A 24,513-nucleotide genomic window follows, 5' to 3' on the forward strand; every position below is an offset into this window, starting at 1 on the left:
CAAATTCATGGAGTCTTTTTCTTAAATTGTCATTATATGTATTCACAAGTCCTTGGGTTCAAATCTCTAGTACTATCAAAGCAGGGGAAACCCTGATAGCTAATACTGTTTTTACTTATTTTTTACTTTGCATAGCTCCTCTCTAGCAGCCCAGGCTGGCCTGGGATTTCACTATGGAAGCCAGGCCATCTTTGACTTTATAGTCTTGCTTTAGTTTCCCAAGTGCTGAGTTGACAGGTCCTGTCAACTATGCCTGGTACTGGACTGCACCTTGACCATGACTTTTAGCGCTGTTTTAACAGCAGCTGCTATTTAGTGACTTCTCATTTGTCTGGTGGGATCCTAAGCATTTTACCTCTATGCTTTTTCTTTAGAACATTTCTATGTGCAAAATACCATATTTATCTCATCATAGAAAAGAAAACAGCTTATGTAATTTTCTTATACTTATTCAGCTACCAGATGTATTTAGCCATTAAGCTGGAGCAATAACAAATGTATTCTTCTTGTTATTACAAACAAAATTAGAAAATAAATGAATGACAATTTTCTTTTTTTATAATTTGTTTTTAACTTTAATTTTATTTTTATTAATTATAGTTTATTCACTTTGTATCCCAGCTGTAGCCCCCTCTTCCATCCCCTCCCAATCCCACCCTTCCTCCCTCTTCTTCTCCTATGCCCTTCCCCAAGTCCAATGATAGGGGAGGTCCTCCTCCCCTTCTGTCTGACCCTAGTCTATCAGGTCTCATCAGGACTGGCTTCTTTGTCTTCCTCTATGGCCTAGTAAGGTTGCTCCCCCCTCAGATGGAGGTGATCAAAGAGCCAGCCCATGAGTTCATGTCAGAGACAGCTCCTGTTCCTATTCCTGGGGAACCCTCTTGGATGCTGAGCTGCCATGGGATATGTCTGTGTAGGAGTTCTAGTTTATCTCCATGCCTGGTCCTTGGTTGGAGTACCAGTCTCAGAAAAGACCCCTTTTCCCTTGTGCCACTATGCCAGATATTGTGATTCTGTTGTTTTTCCTGTGGAGCTCCTGTCCCCTCCAGGTCTTTCTACTCTTCCTTCTTTCATAAGATTCCTTGCACTCTGCCCAAAGTTTGGCTATAATTCACAGCATATGTTTTGATACCCTGCTGGTTAGAGTCTTTTAGAGGCCCTCTGTGATAGGCTCCTGTGCTGTTTCCTGTTTTCTCCCCCTTCTGATGTCTGTCTCATTCGCCTTTCTGAAAGAAGACTGAGCATCTTACCCAGGGTCCTCCTTCTTGATTAGCTTCCTTAGGTATACAGATTTTAGTATGATTATCCCATATTGTATGTCTATTATCCACTTGTAAGTGAGCGTGTACCAACCAATGAAACTTCTTTTGAAGCTATCTTCTTATATCACCCAAAGGAATCCAAAACAGTTCTGTTTTTACTAAAAAGATGTAACTACACTTTTCTGAGGAGTGCTGGGATTGTGTGTAACACCTTTAAACTCAAAGCTGACCCACAAACTCCCAGTCATGAGAATTCATCTCCTTTGCTCCTATATTCACCAGTTCTCATGACAATTCAAACAAAAATGTAAAGACTAATATCAGTATTGTAGGTAAAAGAATGTCTGAACCTATTTAAAAGACTAGAAGAAGATATTCAGAATCCCCTGTTAGTCTCCCATAGGTTCAGCTGCGCTCACTTCGTATATTCTAGGAATGACTCAGGATGAATGTTCCTGCAGTCTTTCCAAAGTCAGCACAGTTGCAAGGATGCAAGAATGTCTGTTTTCTCTAAATGCATTTTCATAGTTAATGGGTTAGTCAAAAGCCTAGTTCATGAAGGTTTATTCCCAACACTGTTTTCATTTTGGGTTTTTTTCATTTTTTAGCTAAAGGATATTTAGCTTAACATACATACAAGTGAAATGTTGAATCAATACTGAATAAACAGCAATGCTGTCTGAAAGCATTTTTCTTTGTTTTTTAAAAAGTCGTTCAAAAGCATTTCACAATCATTTTACAGTCTGATATGTGGGGATTTTAATATTTTAGTCAGCTTTTCAGGATGGAAAAAAATGACAAAAAAAAAAAAAAAAACCCAAACCAGCCACAACAATTACAGTTGTGAGTGTACTGAACAAGACATAAATTCTAGCAACCAGATGAAGTAACACTGCAGTGCGATGCAACTGTATTGAGAGCTTGTCAATAAGATGTTTGTTTTTCAAGTTATCTTAATTTTCTTTTTTCGATTTAATTGCTTTAACTATGGGAGAGTTGCACCTGAGTGTGGTACCTGTAGAAGCCTAAAGGTCTCAAACCCCCTGAGCTGGAGTTACATGCAAGGGGAACCACCTCAAGTAAGTGGGTGCTCTGGAGCCAAATTTCCTGTGGAAGAGCAGCAACAGCTCTGGGCCCACGTGTGGTCTCTCAAGCTCCTCAAACAATCCCATCTTAGAGATCCACATTTTAAAAAAAGATTTAGAAAGGATTGTTTCCTAGCAGTGGGAGTGGGGGCTGGCTCCAGCTCTGTTGCCTGCCTTTGGATCTCTTTCTCCTAGTTGCACTGCCTTGTCTGGCCTCAGTGGGAAAGGATGCTGCTACCAGGGTGAGCTGGTACCCATGGGGAGTCAAGGGTGAGTGGGGGGAGGGTGTTGTAAGGGTGGAACTGGGAGGATAGGAGGAAGGGGACTTCGATCAGGCTGTAAAATGATTAAATAAATTAATGGAGAAAATTAATGAATTAAAATTAATTCTCCATAATTTAACCAAAATCATATAATGTCTGACAATATTGAGGAATTGGTGCAAACCACTTTCTAAGAAAATGGAAAAACAAATCAGAATATACATATATAAATAATATATGCAAATAAGAGCATTTTCTTGTTTCATTTAATTTAATGCTTTAACTTCATGCTGAAGTATACATAATTAGCCTCATTTGAAAGAAGATAAAACTTACTTAGTGAGGTCAAATAACTGCCTAGGGTCACATGGGTGGCTGATGGCCTCCAGATGTTTCAGCATTCTTATCTGTTTACACAGCAACGGTGTGATAAGAGGACATGTGCAGATATACACTGCAGAAAAATGTATGCTCAGCAGCAGAAGTCACTCAGTGAAGGTGCTGTAGACAGCTCATGCCTAAAGATATTACTAAAGTGAAATAAAACTGAAGTTTCAGCAGACATCGAGATGTGTGAGAGGAGTGGTAGGGAAGGTTCTGTGCGACAGAGCACAGATAGAGGCCATTTCTGAGAATAGCAGCCTGTGACACAAATTGGCTGAGTCACCTATGCTAACTCTGAAAGGGATTCTTGAAATAGGGTAGGAGAGGTGGGGGCTGGGCTCCTTCCTTTCCCAACTCTGGCCAGTACCAGACACAGTAGCAACCTCATCCACATAGACACAGCAGCAACCTCATCCACATAGACACAGCAGCAACCTCATCCACATAGACACAGCAGCAACCTCATCCACATAGACACAGCAGCAACCTCATCCACATAGGCACAGTAGCAACCTCATCCACATAGACACAGTAGCAACCTCATCCACATAGACACAGTAGCAACCTCATCCACATAGGCACAGTAGCAACCTCATCCACATAGACACAGTAGCAACCTCATCCACATAGACACAGTAGCAACCTCATCCACATAGACACAGTAGCAACCTCATCCACATAGACACAGTAGCAACCTCATCCACATAGGCACAGCAGCAACCTCATCCACATAGACACAGCAGCAACCTCATCCACATAGGCACAGCAGCAACCTCATCCACATAGGCACAGCAGCAACCTCATCCACATAGGCACAGCAGCAACCTCATCCACATAGGCACAGCAGCAACCTCATCCACATAGGCACAGCAGCAACCTCATCCACATAGACACAGCAGCAACCTCATCCACATAGGCACAGCAGCCAGCAACCTCATCCACATAGGCACAGCAGCAACCTCATCCACATAGACACAGCAGCAACCTCATCCACATAGACACAGTAGCAACCTCATCCACATAGACACAGTAGCAACCTCATCCACATAGACACAGCAGCAACCTCATCCACATAGGCACAGTAGCAACCTCATCCACATAGACACAGCAGCAACCTCATCCACATAGACACAGCAGCAACCTCATCCACATAGACACAGCAGCAACCTCATCCACATAGACACAGCAGCAACCTCATCCACATAGACACAGCAGCAACCTCATCCACATAGGCACAGCAGCAACCTCATCCACATAGACACAGCAGCAACCTCATCCACATAGACACAGCAGCAACCTCATCCACATAGACACAGCAGCAACCTCATCACATAGACACAGCAGCAACCTCATCACATAGACACAGTAGCAACCTCATCCACATAGGCTCACATGGGGCCTTTTGAGAGCCTGATATTCTTCATACACACCCCATTTGGCGAATCCTTTATTCACAACTGCATACTAAAGGACACAGTAAGTAAGTGATAGCTAAAATGAAAATTAAAATTCATCCTCACTGAAGTATAGTTAGGGTTGCTATTGCTGTGTTGAAACACCGCCATCAAAGGCAATTTAGGGGAGGAAAGGATTTATTTGGCTTACATTTCCACACTGTAGTTCATCATTGAAGGAAGTCAGGACAGAAACACAAACAGGGCAGAAACCTGGAGGCAGGAGCTGATACAGAGGCCATAGAGGAGTGCTACCTATTGGCTCGCTCTTCATGGCTTGTTTAATCTGCTTTCTTATAGAATCCAGGACCACCAGCCAGGGGTGGACCCACCCACATGGGCTGTGCCATCCACCATAAATCACTAACTCAGAAAATGCTCTACAGGCTTACCTGAAGCCTGATTTTATCGAAGCATTTTCTTAATTGAGACCCCCTTTTTCTGATGACTCTAGCTTGTGTCAAGTTCACATTCAACTAGCCATCACAATAACTTAAGTGGCTTTGTGTAAAATGGGTGTAAGGAACTGAGCCTTGAGGAGAGCAAAGAAAATAGCTGTCAGGGAAGTGAAAGGGCTGAAATTCACTGTGCTTTACATATTTTCATGTTTAACACTGAGGGATTCCACTCCATTCTGGGTGGTCTGTGTTAAACATGAAGAAACTGAGGTGGAATAATTTACTCAAGCTCATCTCTCCATTATAAAGCAAATGGCGGAGTCAGGACATACAGCCACATCTCTCTTGACAGAAGTCCATGCCTTTTGCACTGCTGTCTTATGTGTTCATTATAAAAGAGTGTATTTAATTTTAAAGGCTATTTCTTATAGTGCAGGGAGGCTAGCATAATGGTTGTTAGTATAGACAGGTCATGTAGGTAAAAATTCTGCTATCCTTCCTGCATGAGCACAACTGATGTGTTTTGTTTTTTTTTTATATTTCCTGTTGCTATTCACATCCCAGTAAGTGGACATATTTTTAAACCAGAATAAATTTACAACATTGTTTTCCTTAATTTCAAGGTGAATGGGTGCTAACTTTTAAAAAAAATATATAACAAAAATGGCTAGTATTCATGCCCTTCAAAGTAATTAGCAACTTTCAGAAGTGATTGGAATAAAACAATTATTGTCATTGATCAGCTCTGAATAGATAATTTTAAACAAAGTCATTGTGTGCTCAGCAGATTACAGCTTGTTAAGCAGCAAGTTCTAAATGACCTCTTAAGCTAGTCAGATCAGTGATGCATATTCCTCATTAGGTAGCACCACATTGTAAGTGGTCTTATAAATAATGTTTATTTTAAGCACTGAAACAAATGGCAAAACCTTGGTATAGCAAAAGCCAGCTGCTCACAGAAAAGATTTTCCTCCACTGCGTTTATCTTTATTCCCAAAAATCCATAGTAATCTGAATGTCAATGGAAGAGAAACAAAAGTCTTTTTTCCCTAAAATAAAAGTGAATAAAGCCTGGAAAGCAACCCCCTGACAGTGTCCTCCCCTGTTCAGATGCCCTGGAACATGGCGGCACTGGCTAACCTCAGATCTACCTACCTTGCATTGTAATGGAGGTATCACGAGGTATACTCAGAAGTTGTCTACTTGCTCCCTTCCTATCTTCACATCAACACTGAAGCTTGGGAGAACTGTTTTTTGTTTGTTTGTTTGTTTGTTTGGTTTTTTTTTGCGTGTGTGACTAAGACCAATGCTCTTCATTCTGTAGCCACAGAATCGTAACACGATCCTCAGTCTGTGAGACCTTTGGTACCCTTTTTCTAAAAGAATTTACCAATGTCTGCCTTTCAAAACACCGAAGTTATTGTAAATCATGCTTACAGCATGGCACAATAACTATGAATAGAATTATAAGTAGTCTAACAGACTGAGATGCAACTTGATATATGACATGTTTAGCTACTTTTAAGTAAAGTCACTATATACATTTTTCTTACACTCTTCATGTTGTAGACATGAAAAACAAAACAAATGATATTTTGATGTTGTGATTTACATTAATACATAGCTGTAAGGGTGAATCACTAAAGCTATAGCACTTCCTAAATTTGTTTTAAGTCATTTTTAGTGTTCATCTTGCTGTTACGGTTTGTATTTTCCATAAAGTGAGCGCTTCAATCTGAACTGAAGTGATTGGGGTGCTAAAGTCAAGACAAATCACTCAAAATAAGAGTCTGCTGGCCTCCTCCCAATCCCACCAGCTTTACTAAGTAATGACACCTGATTGAGAAATCACTACAAGTATTCCAGGACAAAGGGGAGTCTCCAGGAAACAATCAGTTACATCTGTAGTCCAGTCCATTCCTACCGTAGTGCCTACTCAGGAATTTAAACATCCTAATCCCAGCAAAAGCAAAAATAATTTTTTCTAACAAGTGTGCTCAGTCCTCTGTGACGTAGAGAAAAATTACTCAAGTCAAAGGCCTTCCATACATAGGGAAGAATGAGAGGGAGAGACAGTGCTGACTGATTGCCCTGAGATATTTGTTTAAACGCCTCCCATAAGTCAAGTACTGGAAACTGAAGAACGAAGAGCCCTTCTCTGGGCCCCAAGGGAATTCCAACACAGGTGTAGTGAAAGCTGGCACTAAATTAGTAAGAGTAATAAAATGTTACCAGTTTTCATAGAAAAAATGTCTATGGTGAAGTAGAGAAATAAAAAGTCAGAGTGGTCAGCTCTACAAAGAAAGAGGAATCATAAATTCTGCAGAGAAAAGGTAGCCCCTTAAAAATGCAGCAAGTTAGGATGCTAACATCTATTATAAAAACACAAGCACATTCATGTACTCTGTTTTTCATTAGGAAAGTATGAACACTTAGTACTGGCTACAAACAAGTCTTTACAAGTTCTCTGCTTCACTAGCATCTGACTATTGAATAACGTTTGTCACATAAGCAAAGCTTTTAAAGTTCCACCTTATAGAAAGCTCACTTATAAGTAAATTCAGTTCTGGTCACTGCTCACTATGATCAGCTAATCTTAAAAATCAATCTTTGTTAGAGGATCATTTACAGCCTCTACACAAGTCACCCTTGCTCCTACTCTATGACAAAGTTAACTCATCACAAGCCTCTGAAGGGAGTCTTTAAACTTCTTGTAGAGATGCATGTATGCATGTGTGTGTGTGTGCGTGTGTGTGTGTGTGTTAATGTGGGTGTGTGCAGATGTGCACTCACACGGCGGCCAGAAGTAGATGCTGGGTACTCATCAATCTTTCTCCAGCCCTCTTTTTCTTTTTTGATACAAAGTCAGTGAAGCTGAAGCTCATCAGTTTGGCTATGCTGGCCGAACAGACTGTAGGGACCAGCCTGTCTCCACCCTGCCAGTACTGGGAAAACACCACCACCACCACACTTAGCTTTTTACAAGAGTTCTGGGGGTCAGAACTCTCCTCATGCTTGCAAGTCAAACATTTTACCACTTAAGCCATATCATCATCCCTAAACTCACCTTTCTTTAAAAAATTAGCACATAAAAATGAACACAGAAATGATAGAAAAAATTTTTCTATGCTGGAAACAAATTTTATTATTGTTAAATAATATGAGTAATTTTAATTGCACTGTATGAGGTAGAATTCTAAGATCTCAGAGCCATGTTCATCTATTTATCACAATATGTCCATATCATGACATATGGACACTGATGCATTACTTCATTAATATTTGCGGTCTTTCTTTACTTTGGCTCAGGGATTCCTGACACGGTAAAGCACAGGCATTTATAACCATGTGGTTTACACTGCTGCCAGGGGTTTAGCATAGCATAGCTAACTTTTTAACTAGTGTTCTTTACCCTCCTTGCCATTAGCATATCAATCAGATTTGCATTACTCTGCTTTGCTGGTCTTATTAAAAGAGAATTCAGGGCACAATTGACTTTTCATCTGTTTAACAAGTGAAGAAATATTTACCCTGACAGCCATTTTATTGTAGAGATCCATCCTCATATTATAATACGTTGCCTGAAAATCAAGAAAAAAGAAAAGATGGCATAGATTTCAGTTACACAAAGACAGTGCAGCCTATTTTTACATATAAAGGATAAGAATCTTTATACATAATACATAATAAGAGTTCTGGGCTTAGAAAATGAAATCAAACTTTGTATTGAAGAGATAGGCTTCCTAATACATAATGCAAGCTTAACCAGAAAAATCTATGGTAGTCAAACCCAGGGCTAATGGAGATATATGATCATAAAATGCTCTCCGCTGAGTTTGATAATCAATGGTGCTCTACTGAGAATAGAATAACAAAGCAGAAATATTCACAAGTGCTGGTGACACGTCGTATTGTATGATTTATTCACTGGGGTTCTTTTAGCCAAAACTCACAGGAACATAAAAGGAATTCATATTTCAAGACGTCGAGTTTAATGAAAAATTCAAAGAAATGCTGTCTTCAGTCGAAACCATTCAAGGATACGGATGCAGTGATGGGGCAAAATTGTGCCTTCCAACCATCTATGTGAGATGCTATGTGCTTAGCTGCCTCCTGAATCAGCCTTGGGAATTTTGTTTCATTTAGTATTCATTTTACCTCCATAAAATCACAAATATAATGATATCACGTTACAGCAAATCCCTTGGTAGAGTGAAGATTTCCTAAACTCTTAGTTTCTAAGAAAGACACTTTATGTATTACTACTCAAATTGATGTATAATAAAGAAGCATTTAGCAATGTTTCTTATTCTAATGAAAGTACTGTCTTGAATTAAATTTCCCTATCTGTCCTGTCTTTTAATTAAAAATAAAAAAATTCACAGAGCTCGCCAAAGCAAAATAATCAGTAAAAGCATTCACACATATATTTTTCTCAACATGATATTCTTAACACAAAAATATAACTCTCACCTAAAAGGGATAGTTTATTCTGAAACGAAATATGATTGACATAGCTCAGAAACACAGATTGTTTACCTCAAATTCCAATGTTCCAATGTGATAACATGGTTATCAAAGTTTTAATAGTTCAGGAACAGAGAAAGTCATAATGCAGGGCACTTTTGGAGTATGCTGGTGGACCCGTCACGTAGGCGGCTCACAGCAAAGCACAGAAATAGTGGGTGGTTTCTTGGAAACCAGTGTTTTTTTTTTTGTTTTTTTTTTTTTTAACTCACTATGAAAGGTTTTACATGTTAGGTCAGACACAGAGATGGGCAAAGAATGATTATCAAGGAATCTGAAGATGCCAAGACAAATTGTAACTATGGTCTGAACCTGCAATGCTCTAGGAGTCCACAGGCAGTGACATTCTGAGCAGCTGGTCAGCCCTCAGAACAGCCAGTAGAAGGTGCGGGCCTTCCCAAGGGCTTTCCTTTACAATATAAAACCTCACACATTTTTTTTTCCTAATCAAAAGTCATACAACTAATAGAACTTCACCCTAGCTTATGAGTGCTAAGTTTTCTGGGGAAAATGAAAACATAAATTCCACCCTCTGTCACGGGCACTTCTTCCTCGTGATAGACAGGATAGAATCCATACACATGGCCTTCCCTCTGTTTAGCCTGTATGAGTCACCTAGCCTGATCCAGAGCAAAGGCAGAGAGTCCAGGGAGTTGCAGGGATGTATGCTTCATCAACAGCAGTCTGAGCACTAAAGAGCAGCGGGCTGCAGTACTGTGTCTACATTACTGCCTTACCTTCTCTGTCTTCCGTAAAGCAGCAGACATAATTCCTGCCACTGCAGTGAATTAAAATACTTACCTGCATATTATATCAGTCATGCTGAAGCTGATCACTCAGCTGTTAGGCGCTCATACTACTCTTCCAGGAGACCTGAGTTCAGAAGTCCCAGCCCCCACAATGCTGTCGGTAGGTCAAGGCAACAAAATACCCTCTTCTGTCCTGTACAGGCACTCACATACATACACACACCCACATACACATGTAGATACATAACTAAAGATAAGATACTTTAAAAATGTGAATAGCACAGTTAAAATGATTCAAATGATATATTTTATTATGTATGTTTCATAATCTTAAAAAAAACCCTAAAAATTTGTATTTGAACTGTCCATATCTCTATTCAGTCTCAGAGATATAGATACCTATTTCATATTTTCATAAGATTTCAGTTTAGTCTTTGTTTTTCTGGTCTGAACAATGATTTTTGCCATAATAATGTTATATTAACGCAGCTGGATAAGCAGAGACATGGCAACAACTCATATAACATTAGCAAAATGAAAAACTACTGCAAGTTTTCAGCGAACAAAATTCTTATTTTTCTTACTATTTACAAATCTTCTATTCCTTTGTTATTGAGAACCAAGTTCATTTTAAATGGGAAGGCGACATCTGTCATAATGCTAAGAATAGGGAGACACATTCTTTCACAATAATGCAAATATGGTACCCATTCACTGATGCTCAGTCAGTGTTTTTTGGGGGGAGCAGGGGGACAGTAAATGGCAGAAGAGAATGGGGGAAGGCAGGAGGAAAAATGAGAAAAGAAGGTAAAAAAGATTGATACCTCACATGTAAGACAGTAAGAAAACCTGTGCTCAAAGCCTAGCTTTGAACACTGTCAACCTCCTGTGCCCTTTTCCATACCACATGGGCCAATTTTTAGAATCTTCTTCAGATCTGCTCATGGGATACATATTCTTTTTGAAAAGGTACTTACTTGTCTGCATGGCTGATACTCATGTGGGTTTCTATTTGGCAAAATTTGTCCAAAGTGGTCATGTTTCTGTTTATAACAGTTCTCCTTTCTGATTTGCTGGCCAGTGGTTCTGCTCAGTAAAGGACCATGCTGCGGTCACTGTGAGGCCCTGAACATCAAGCTGCCTCTGAGAAGACTCTGTCCTCAGCACAGAATGGCCCTGCTGTGTCACGCTGAAGACTTGAGTCCCTCCCCCCTCCACCTTTTCCGGTCACTCCCTGAGCATGGTCAGGCCTTCTTTTTCTTTTGACTCTGTATTCACACCCACTTCTTGTTACGTTGGCTCCGTCCGGACACCTCATCACACTGACTTTTACAAATGCACGCTTTTATTGAGTCCTTTGTGATTAAAAAAAAAAAACTTCAGAATTTTCTAGTTGTGTAATATAACTTATTTTAACTGTAGTGAACACACTTGAATGTTTTATCTCCCGGAGTGAATGTGATGAAGTTCTAAGCTGAAGCATGTAGCATGTAACTGTTTCATTTCTCCAGTAGAATAATGATTACTGGTCAGAATATGTCCACATTGCTGTCTTTGTCTCTCTGCCTCTTTGCCTGTCAGAATGACTCTCTTTCTCATACCTTCTTTCTCTTTCAGTGAAGCAGTTTATGATGGGGAGTCAGATAAATGAGAACTACTCTTGTACGGGCAAAGGATATCAAGATTTCTTTCCCCTCATTTCTAACAACTCCTTTCCCTTCTCTGTTTATCTGATTCCTCTGTTGTTCTCAACTGTACACTGCTACCCCTGCCTGCAATCTTTCACCAGTCCTTTTTGGCTACACAGATTCTCTTTCCTGTTTTCTTGCAAGTATATATAGAGACTCTACCCTTCCTCTCTATTCCAATTACTACCAACTGGAACTTAAAGTTCTTACTTCCCTAGCTCCCGTGAGGACTTTTAAATGGCTTCCAAAACTAGAACATAGGTATTTCTGAAACAACAACAAAATGGAACCTCAAACTTTTTTAAGTTGTATTTTTAATGACATGCATGTATAATGCTTGTTTGTGTAGACAATTTATAACCTTTTCTCACACATACATGCTATTATAATTTATTTTATTGCTCTTTGTCCACACACCCCCCCCCCAACCACCTCCTCCTCCTCTGTGTCACATATACTTCATTCCCAGCTTCCTTCTTGGTGATGCCATGATTAAAAAAAAAAAAAAAAGTTCCAGCTCCTGGGTAAAAGTGCCCTCTCATGAGAACTGCTCTTTGGTCAGACTTCGAGCTACCCCTGCAGCACACTTCACTGCCTGAGCTCCCACTGCCAGGCTGCCCCGGACCAGTTGCTTCCTGATCAGTGTAGCTCCAGGTTCCCCCAACATGGTGCGGTCCTGGGCACCTAGAGACACACAGCCCATTTTGAAATCTGTATTTTGGTTTCTTCTAGTTAACTCCTTGAAGGATAAATTTCTACTAAAAGGCTTTCCACCTGAATCAGTTAGATTTCTCCTTGTCTTCACTCTGGCTTACATCTTTTTGTGGAGTGTACAATGGTGTGGGAACAAACCGTATGTTAGTTGATCTTGCTATTGTTGTTAAGCATTGTGACAGAAATCAAGAGGAGAGGAGTTTCAGGCAAGATATGGCCAAGTCATTCAAAAGCATAACATTTAAAGTAACACGTGCTCTTAAAGTCACAGAGGCACTTACAGAAACACGGTGAGAATGCAAGATTTAGAAGTCACAGAGCAGCTAAGAGGGGTTTGTTGTTTTCCACAGTACTGCCTCTCTGAGCGCATGATTAATCATGAAAGTGACTTACCATTAAGGACTCATAAAGGTATATATGCTTTGCCTTCTTTTCAAGGAACTGGTTACAGTGTAGTTGGAACCATTGATTTCTAAAATAGCCAGCCTCCTTTTGCCATAAAAACTAAAACCAAATCTTTTTTAACCAATCTGAATTTATTTCATGATTGTGATGAAAATCAACAGAATTTTACGTGAATAACTCAGAACTTTAAGTCATCCCATGTTTGTTATTTATTTTAAGTTTAAGACTCTGAAGAGAAAGAATTAACAAATTTAACTCTTTCCCTTGACACTGAAGGTGAAGAAGCATGCCTATATTGCAATTGATTTGGAAATCCCACAAAGAGAAATGCCAAAATGTTGGGATATTTTCCCATCTACAGAAAAAAATTTGTCTAGTGCAAAATAAAAAATCCATAAAAGCAGTTATGTCAATCTATTATTAGTTTAAAATCATGGCATATTTTATATAGTTTTCCTTCTATAATAAGAACAATCTGCAATTATCATAGTAAAACACAATGGAATTTGAAGTTTATTTTTTACCGCATTTAAAGTCATATAAAGCTCCTTTCCTTATTATTCTAATGTTCTATCAAACACTAATCTTTTGTAAGAAATGTAGAGGGGCTGGAAAGATGGCTCAGTGGTTAAGAGCACTGTCTGCTCTTCCAAAGGACCCAGGTTCAATTCCCAGCACCCACATGGCAGCTCACAACTGTCTGTAACATCAATTCTAAATGATCTCACACCTTCACACTAATGTACATAAAATTAAATAAATCATTTAAAAAAGAAAGTGTTTTTAAAAAAGAAATGTATAATGCTTTGCTATATACTACTAATACTTTGAGCCTTGACTATCCAGCAATGTAGTAGATAATTTTAGTAATTTGAACAATAACGTTTTAAAACCACAATTATCTTTATCAGTTAAACTGTTCTACTATAAAGCTGAGTCACTGACTGGATTATCTCAGCTGAAGACAGGACTAAGTTACATATACTTCTTTCACAGTAACATCAAATTAATCATGTATTATGCTAGTCTTTATAGTTTCAAATTGCCCTCAGGCCGAGCTAAAAAAAAAAAAAAGAAGCATATTTGATTAAGAGCATAGTACTAATTATATAGTGGCAAAGTCAAGAACAAGAATGCCTCTTAACGGCCAGCTGGGGTGTGACCTATGTCCCTCTGCCTTACAGCGTAGGGCCCAGTCTCAAGCTAGTAGGAGAAGAAACAGGTAGAGTATGAATTATTTTGAACCATTTTGAATGTGAAGGGAGATATCATTTGTGTATTTCACTTCCCACTGCTAGGAGCAAGTAAATGCAATAAATTGCTTTAAACGTCCCTTTAAAATGCAGAGGATTATATTCTGAAGGTCACATCCAGTCCTCACCAGCCTCGTGCTGTTCTGCACACTCCCTGTGCCAGGTGATCAACATCCTCACTGCTTTCCTTGTTCCCAAGGCCATGCTTATCCCCAGAACTTCCTTCACGCTGTTTGCTCCAAGGCTAAGTCCAAGGTTCATTTCCTTGACCTGCAGAGACTGCACTAACTGTCCATATACACAGTTATCTGTAGATGTCTCAAGAACAGGTGGATGCCATACAAGAAATGAGACAAGGTTGTTCTCTGGCCTGTAAATGCATGAACACATGTGTTTCCACACACAGAAGAACATGCATACAAATGCACATACACAAAATGATATATATATATATATATATCAATAGAAGAAAAAGTTTAAGAAAATTTTATTACAACAAAGTAATGTGATCCATTTTCTCTGAGTGCAGAAACTGAGTGACCATTGTACAAAAGTCTTTTGTATTTATCTGCAACCTTTCTACATACCTAAAATTGCTTCAAAACTACTTTTTAAATGGCCTTAAATATCAATAAAAGTACAGTGTATTTTTAAAAGGAAAACTGGATGTCCAAGCTAGAAAGAAAAAGAAGAAAGCAAGCTTGAGTCTAAAAAACAGCACTGAAAAGCATCAAAAGAAATGTTTTTGACAAAATACAAATAGAATGTTGACACTTTTTCCACTCTGAAGGACAAAACGGGTTCAAGTATAAAATAAAGTTTTCCATTAAAAAAGCATAATTAAGTTCAGCTAGAAGCAGAATTCTGCATCTGTGCACATTAAAATCAGCAATAAGGGCTATTCAAATGTATTCTAAACAAAAGATAATTACTCAAATGCCTAGCATTCATTTTGAAAAAAAAAAAAAAAAAATTCCCCTGACTGGCAAGTGAAACACTCAGGGAATTAAGGACTTGTAAATATCCTTCACAAGGTTTCCTATCTAAAATGTTAATCACAAACAGAAAACAGGTATTTGATTTAATTCAAATGCTTGTATTTCAAATAGTGCCTTTATCAACATCAGGTGTGAAAGATGTTAGACACACTGTGACCAGAGCAGTGCCTGACCAGGTCCAGTTCATCTCTGCTTCGGAAAGAAGGGAGCAGCAATGACTTACTTAAAAACATTAGTTTTCACTATCTATCCATTCACCAAAATGCTCAAAAGAGGACATGTGCCAAAGCATCTCAGTGAGAGACTACATTCGTGAGAGGCACATTGTGCGTCCTCACAGAAGTTCAGAACAGGATGTCGCAATGGTCAGAGTTGCACACCATGTAAAACAATTATAACAGACTAAAGTTGTTAAGTATGGGAACTATGGCCCCCATCACACAAGGGCAAGTCTGTGCTTTGCATGCACAACCTGTCAAATGAGTATCATGAGCTAAGTTTTAAAGAGCATCTTGATAAATCTGCAAAATGACTGGCAAATAACGTATACTTATTAAATTCCAGCCAGCATAGTAATCATTTGTTGTGTATCAAAACTAACGGAAAATACATAGTGATATATTTACAAATATGTAAGTATTCAATGAAGTCCATATTGGGACTATTATTTGCTGATTTAAAAATAATGTCTTTAAATGTTTTAATCGTTACATTTATTTACTTCTTAGAATGTGTGTGTGCATGCATATGTGTCACACTGCAGGTGTGTAAAGGTCAGGGAACAGCTTGCAGGAACCAGTTCTCTCCTTCAACCAAGTGGGTGGTAGAGATTGAACTGAGGTCATCAGGGTTAGGGAAAGAGCCTTTATCCAGTGAGACATATCATTTGTCCTATTTACTGATTTTTGAAATCTCATTTACCTAAAAACCAAAATTTGTAGAAAGTACTAAGAAGAGTACAGAGACATGCCATGTCTGTGGTTACATATTAATATCCTTACGAGCTTGTTCGTGGACCATCAGGAAGACACTCATGGAGGATGAGAGATCCTAGATAAGCTACGTGCCTGCCTGTACACAGCTCACTACCTCACCGCTCTGCCTCACTGGAACATGCAGATAACCATCAGCACAGAAGTCCACTAGAGGCTCGGAATGAAAGGTATGAAAACTGAAATAGCTAATGCAGTTTGGGTTTAATGAAATTAGTCACTCAGGAAAAAAAAAAAAAAGAGCTTCTCAGAAAAGTCTCCTTGCCAACATTCAGCTCAGGCTTTTCCCCGTGTTGTCCCCTATGCATTGGTGCAACCAGTGGAAGCCCACTTAGAAGACAAGATTGATTTACCTCAGGGTTTTGAGGTATCAGTCCATGGTCAGTGTGGGTACTCTTGTTTGTAGGCCATGATCAGGTAGAACTGCACAGCAGAGAGACACAAAACTGGTCACTCAATGGGACCAGGAAGAAGAGACAGGCAGGTGAGAGGGAGGTAGGCACAGAGGAGGGAGGAGGAATCGAGGTGAGGGCTGGAACAAGACAGCTCCCGAAGACATACTTCAAGTGACTTCTTCCTTGAGCTCAACCCTAGTTCCTAAAGGTTCCAGAATTTTCCATACCAGCACCACAATTCATCAGTATAAAGACTTCTTGGGGACATTTTAAACAGGAACAGTTCATCTATAACTATTGGTCATGAGTAATTTCTAAACTATATGTAAAAATACATCTTTACAGCATGTTATATAACTCAAATGTTAGCATAATATAAAATTTATATTTACCTCAACAATAAATTGGTACTGTTTTCTGCCTAGGTAACTTCTCCACCACTTCTGCATAACAGTCACTACTCTGTTCAAGTGCCTAGGATGAAAATATGGGTATTAGTACATGTTCATTGAAAGAAAGATGTCTTTATAGACAATGTCAAATTCAAATTTAAGGTTCTATGTATATTCATTCTATTTTTATTATTCTTTCCTCTTGTTTATTTTATCTCTTTGATACAAAGTCTTGATGCCTGGCTGGAAACTTACTATGTAGATGTAGCTTGCTTTGGACGTATGAAGACCCTCATGTTTCTGCCTCCCAAGGACTAACATTATAGGAGATATATATTCTATATTCCTAGAATCTGTTATATATATAATATATATAATATACATATATAAATAAAGCCTGTATATTAACTGATGGCTCTATGTGAATTGTTTTCTTGACTATAAATGATTTGTTTTTCAGCTTAAATAAGTTCTCAGCAAAAAGGCTGGCAAAAAGAGCCTGAAATTTCAACTTGGAGAAACGGAGGCTCATAGTTGCTGATCCCCTGATAGCTAGCCTTATCAGTGACAGATCTAGGACTCCCCTGCTGTCCTTCTGTGGCTGGGCTGGGGACAAATAGGCTATTAATCAGCTTCTCTGGGGTGTTCTGAGCATGCTATGCCCATGCCCTCAAAAATGCCTTCACTGCAACAATGTGCTGTGTCCAGCTGTCAGCCACACCCAACAGTTACACTGAAGGTGTCCCCAGCATGGGCTTATCATTTCCTTCCGCATGGGATTGCTCTCCCTGGCTAAAGCTCACCAGTCAGTAGGCTCTGATGCTGTCAAAGAATGAAAACTTACTCTGAGAGATTATTAATCAGGTATAGAAGGAAAGTACTAGGTAACTTTCATTATTACTTGGGCTTTTAACTAAATATTATTTTAACTTCAATTATTTTCATTCCGTATTATATTATTTTCATACTCACTCCTGTGCGTGTGTCGGCTCTAGGGTTCCCTTATGTCCGACAAGTGTTTTCCCACAGACCTACCTCCCCAACACTCTTACACCTTATTTTGAGGCAGGGGTACACTCATATATGCAGGCTTCCCTTGGACTCACTCTGTAGCCCAAGTTAGCCTTGAGCTTGCAGTCCTCCTGGCTTAGAGAAAACACATGAAAATTGTGTATATGCACACTTCCCAGCTGATGTGTTGAGAAATGACCTAGCGATTACTGGCAAGATCATGTTAAGAGCTTAGGAAAATAGTTCTATGTCAACAAACATGTACTCGTGCATTTTCTCATATTCACAGTATCTCTGATGCCTCACATGAGTAGGGTGAATTTAAAGAATGGCCTTCGCAGGCTTGTTCCTGGATTTCACAGTGCTGAAAATGAGGTTGCACTTTACAACTTGGAATGTACAGCCCTGGCTTCCACTAGGAAATAAGGAAGGGTCGTAAGTGTGCTCATCAGCGAGCCTTAGGGGTTATTATAGACCAGACATATCCTTCCTCTACCTTACATAGGAAAATGTTTGTTCACATGTACAGTGCGCCTCCAGGAATAGAAGTTAGGACCTGTGTACATCAGGCAAGCACTGCACTCCTGGGCTGTACTGTGGATCCCTTCTAAGCGTCAAAGTGACCATTTAAAAAATGCTTTGACTACTGAAGAAAGGCATGAGAGGAGTTCAGATAGGGGGCGATCCATCATTAGATTAGAATATCAATCTAATAGATTAGAATATCACCATTTTAACATCATTGCTTTCATCAACCAACATATTGGGAAATCTCAAGATTCTTCTTCCCCAGGCCCTTTCCCGGCCCATCAGTTAATTCATCCATATAAATGGACTTCATTAAGGAACTTTGTGTGTGTGTGTGTGTGTGTGTGTGTGTGTGTGTGTGTGTGTGGTGTGTGTGTATCTGGTCAAATGTTCTCACAGTATTGAGACTTGTTAAAGGTATACTTTTGGCAGATATATTTCATATATCACTAAGAAATAATCAGAAGGGCTCTATCGCTTTCACAGGGACACAATAAATATGACTTCATTTTTGAGAGAAGTTAGAGGGTATTGGAAATAAGAACCTCATAAACAACTTGTGCTCCCCTGGGGCATGCATTTGGGTTTTAAATGAGGCTTCCAGGGTAAAATTCATGTACCTGATGTATGCCCGGACTTGGCATCCTCGGAACCAGCTCTGAATCAGCACAGCTGCATCATTTTCTTTTTTCCTGAACATGTCAACAGCACTAAAAAGCATTTTAAAAGTATTTCATTAGTAACTAATGTAATTCTAAGGCAAATCAACCTGTTAACCTTAATTTTTAATTTCTTCTAAGATGGTAATTACAATTCTAATGTCATTTTAAAGAAATTAAAATGTTAAATTAAGAAAAACACATTTCAAAAAAAATGAGCAGTGTTTTAAAAATTAACCTTTCTCTGAGAAGCCATAAGCTTTCAACAGCTTTGCCTATTTTATTTTTATAATCATTTGTTATGCTACTAATTAATCTGGTAGCAATTTTTTATTAGGGAATGAAAAACAATGTGCTACTTTGTCAGTATTTTAAAAACATAATTATTTGAACTTACGGTTTAAATGCCACTACACATGTATCATGGGAAATAAAATGCCTGCATATTTAACTCAATCATCAGTTAAATGAACTGCCTCTAATTCAAATGAATCTATCATAAAAAGCTTACTCTGGTAAGAGACTGCTTATATTAAAGAATTCAGTGTGTAGGTCATGGACTTATAAGACAGAGAACTTAGTTCTTAGGTTTTTCTGATTTGCAACACAGAAAAACTTGAGTTAATACCCATTTATGTATCTATCCAAATAGATATCAATATTATCTTGCCTTTCCACTGCCAACTGATCAAGTGACAGCACAATAGACTGTAGAATATGGTTCTTTCACAAGCTGGCAGGCGTTCTCATGGCTTAGCGCCTCTTGTTTGCTCAATGAACACAGTTGGTAACACAGTGACACCTCTTTCATATTATTGTTTCGGTAGGTAAGTGCTTCTGTAGAAACCAGGTTGGGGTGCATGTATGTGTGTGCTGTCCACAGGTTGGCACAAGTATCTTACTCAACTACGCTCCATTTCTTTTCTTTTCTTTTTCTTTTTTTTTTTTTTTAACACAGACTCCATCTCATTTTTTTAACACATCCTCACTGAACCTGGAGCCCAATGATTCATAGAGGTTGGCCAAATAGACTTCAGGGATCCACCGTCTCTACCACCACCCCCACAATTGGCTGTAGACACACACGCGTGGCATTTTGTGTAAGCATTGGGGGGGTTCTGAACTGAGGTCAGAGCGTGAGCCTTGCTTGCACAGGAGACCCTCTACTGAGTGAATCTTCTTTTTATATGACACAATTGCTTTTTCTGGAAAGATGTATTTTTTCATAATTAATGTTAAATAAAATATGAATTTCATATAAATTTGTACTATATATGCAGAATTAAACAGAATAAATAAAACACTTTCAACAATACAATTTAAAAACAATAGTTATAAGGTTTACCAAAAACAAAGGTAGGTTTAGCAATTAATCTGTCAATGTTAAATAGCTATTTTAAAAGCAGATGGATTACAGTGCTACATAGGAAGTGACAATTAACCTAGAAAGCCAAACTAAGAAGGACTCACAGGAGCAAAGAGAGGATCATAAATGCAGCATTGAAGCTGATCCATCTGTGGAATGTAGTATGGAGAAAATTCACACAAACCAGCACCATTGGTATGCTGGCGTGGAACACACGAAGAACCAGGAGATCAACCTCACCTATATTCTTGGATTTTGTGTTTGCACTTCATGTGTGAGGAAGGGAAGTTTAAAGCCTTCTTCCAGAGCATTCTTGGCTTTCCAGATGCTAAGTCGGATCATTCCACATTTTACACTGGACACAGGTGTATGTAAGGGCTATTTGCTGATGATCTCTTTATTAAATACTAAAATCCAAAAGGAAGCACTTACGTATTTCCAATAATGCATTTGCAGTGCCTCTAAGAATCACTAGAAGCACTCTTGACAGTCATTCTGTATCATACCAAAGGCACTCCTAATGCGGGAAGATGCACTGGCAGATTCATCCCAGGGAGCATGCCATTCACACACTTCCTTAACAGATACTCTAACTGAAAACTTCCCCCACGGTCAGTGTTGTAGAAGGTCTAGTAGGTGCTCTACACCATTAATTGCGTATCTGGTTATAGGTAAAAGAATTTACTAATAGACCGTTATGTGTTAGGCAGTTTCTAGTAGTTCACACATCAGAGAATTGTATCTAAGCTTTGTCGTGAGAATATAATTACTCCTTACATACCTCTCTTTTATTTTTCTAGTGCTGGGGGGTGAAATATAGGCCAAGTGTGTGCCAGACAAGCACTTTACCTCTAAGCTATACTCCCAGTCCATTGCTATCATCCTCTGACCAAGATGATGACAATGTAGTGGGAATCCATGTCAGAGCTCAAGTGTGACTCCAGGTAGCCTTTCTCCAGTGTGAGTTCTTAACCATCCCTGTTTCTAATTGGACAAAGAGGAAAGTAGGTTAGAAGAGTAAAAGGAATATGTAAAAGAATAAAGATAATCATTTCCAAATGTTATGACTAAAATTCAATAGTGACTTAATCCAAAACAAATAACTGAAAACTTTATAAACTAACATCAACATCTAGAAAAAGACAATTTTTAAATAAGCTTATTTTGTACATTAAAAAAACTGAACTTCCAAAATTGAAAAAAAAAATCTTTATAATATCAGTCATCTCTTTGATAGAGACAATGCCACTTTGGACGACAGTGGGTCCCACCAAAGCCAATAAACTCCAGTACCAGGTTGAGAAACCTCCTTTTAAGTCATTAGCCAGGGAGTTCAAGCAGCTTCCAAACAATATAGGGTATTGCTGTTGCCCTCAGTTCCCTCCTACAGTTTTGAGGCAAGTTCCTACTGCTGAAGTCACCATGCATTTCAGACACAAGATTTGAAAGAATGGAGCTAAGATCTGGCTTGAAGTTTTTCCCTGGAGCGAAATTTCACAGTACCAGAGGAGCTAAGCAAGCTGTCAAGGGAGAAGAGCAATCAATGGCTACATTTAGCTAAGATACCTGTAACCCACAGTATGATAAGCAAGGTAAAATATCCTCAAAAGTGCAAAAGTAGCACTTATATCTTAGTGATAACCAACAGCAACCAACATAGAGCCCACTAGGTAGGAGGGAGTGCCTGCCTGACTGTTAATCTAAGCGACTACCTTGGCTGGCAAGGTCATGGAGGCAGAGGCTTTTTACAGAAGAACTACCGCTTCCAGTTTCCCAAAGCAGTATAATCTGTAACTGTGTTCCTAGCACTTACCCCTCTACCACAGACTAGTGCAGCTCTAGTCACTCATCAACGAAGAGCCAGAAATCCAGGATGTTCCTTACAGGACATAAGAGCCATGCACATGAAATTTCAACAACATAGTCGCTTGAACAAGAGCTGAACAATTACATCAGTTGATATGCCAACATGAATGGGGAAAAGGTCCTAACCCTCAGATGAACAGCTACAAGTAGTGAATGGCTGCTGGGAGGGAAAAGCAGTCTTCCGCAGAGATGAACCCTTTCGTTGGCTATCCAATACCAAGTGGTCAGTCCTAAAAACATACGCATATGAACAACACTAAATGGATTCAGTGATTGTAAGTATGTATTTATTCACTTATGTGTGTGTATAACAAAAAAGAAAGAAAGAAAAAAGACCATGAATTTGAGGAGGAGCCAGGAGGCACAAGAGGAGTTAGAAGGATGGGGATGATCTAAACATAGTCCACATACTGTAACAATTTAAAAGGGCACATTCTATGTATTGTCTTCAGTTAAAGTGGTAAGCAAGCAAAGACCCTGAGCTTATAGGCATATGAACTACTCTTTGCATTTGTTAGTGCTCCGCTCCCCTCCAGCGTTTGAGAACAGTTAGGATATAGTTCTATGCACAGAAGCTGATCTACAAAGACACATCAAAGGTGGCCATATAACTAAGCACTGATGACTTGATTACAGGTGACATGAGACATACATAGGTAAAGCACGCATTGTCACTAAGGTCAAACAGAGGAAAGCCATTACATTTGAATTTGATGTATTAGTAACTTTTGAATGTCTACATTAACAATTTGCGAAGCTCCATCAGTAATAGCACACAGCCACAAATACGATAAGGTATTTCAAAGACAGGAATCAAACATATAAAAACATTAAATACAAGAAATATTAACTTTGAAAGCAACTAACTTAAATGAGCAGATCAACAGAGAAAACGTATGTATTCTTTTAGAATAATTTTTCATATTCTGAAGTAATGAATTTTATAAATAAATCATAAAAGAGGAAAAACATTGAACATAATCTACATTTGTGTGTCTTGTGTGCACATGTTTCCATGGAGGTTCGGCTTCAAGGACAACTGTGTACATGTGAAGAGGTCAGTGGTCAACCTCAGATGTCATTCCTCAGGCCCCAGCCTATTTTGAAACAGGGTTTCTCATTGGCTGGAAGTTGATGAGTAAGCTAGAACGGCTGAATCCCTGCTTGCTGCCGCTCCACACAGAGCTCTAGCCTATGCCATCACACACAGAACTGGGGCAGGAACTAAGGTCTTCAAGAACTTTACCACCTCTCCAACACTTAACATGCATTTTTAAAAGTGATCACCCAAATCCACATACCATGCTGAGAGTGCTAGTGATTTAAAAACACGAAACACAAGGATTTTAAGTTAAAGACAGCCTGAGCTACACAATGAAACTCTGTCTCAAAAAAGAAAAGTTCAAATCTCCATTAAAAAAATAGACAAATTTTCAATAAAGCTTATATTCTTAAGTTTTGTAAAGCAACAATTACCCTTCAACACCCAAAATAGGATTAAATAGTAGCCTTTAATTCTTTTTATCAAGTGTTTTTATTTGACAGGAAGTGAGCACTGTGTGGCATTGCTACAGGTGGCAGTGGTAAGAGGAGGAAAGACACAATGCCAGCTGGTGGCCTATGGTGTTGCTCTAACGTTGGCAGCATCAGTCACCTCCCAAGGCCACAAAGGAAGCTTAGTGTAAACTCTGCCATCCCTGATAGCTTCCTGAAAAACAAAGGATCTGATTGTATGATGTCATCTCTAAAATTTATTATCTACTGATGGAATCTACAAATTTTAGAAGGCATAATTTCTTTAAAGATAAATTCAGGGAGGGGAGAAAGAGAGAGAAAGAGCAATGGAGGAGAGAGGGGGAGAGTGTGGAAAGAAAAAAAGGACAACAGCTATGTGGTGGTTTAGCAACAACCCCAGCCTTGGGAGAATCAAGGGTTCAAGGATCCTCAGCTACACAGCAAGTCTGAGGCCAGCCTGGGCTACAAGACACCCTGCCTCAAAGAGAGACACAAAACCAACATCACCAACTCAAGTAAGTAGAGAGTATATGACTCAGAGTCCAGAGTAGCTGGAAAGAGACCATCCTTACTACAAATGTGAAGAAGTGTGCATTTACACCGTTATTT

The 24,513-nt window shown here is 39.0% G+C and overlaps 1 protein-coding gene across 1 annotated transcript in view; it reads right to left on the reverse strand.

The window, feature by feature from the left end:
• Nucleotides 1–24,513, reverse strand: part of Spata17 (spermatogenesis associated 17) — a 177,464-nt gene that overhangs the window by 133,880 nt on the left and 19,071 nt on the right. Inside the window, 3 exon segments of the mRNA XM_021638233.2 lie at nucleotides 8,377–8,427; nucleotides 16,960–17,041; nucleotides 19,119–19,208. Coding sequence (XP_021493908.1) covers nucleotides 8,377–8,427; nucleotides 16,960–17,041; nucleotides 19,119–19,208 — 223 coding nt within the window.

The sequence above is a fragment of the Meriones unguiculatus genome, chromosome 11 (assembly GCF_030254825.1).
Source record: "Meriones unguiculatus strain TT.TT164.6M chromosome 11, Bangor_MerUng_6.1, whole genome shotgun sequence".
Lineage (NCBI taxonomy): Eukaryota > Metazoa > Chordata > Mammalia > Rodentia > Muridae > Meriones > Meriones unguiculatus.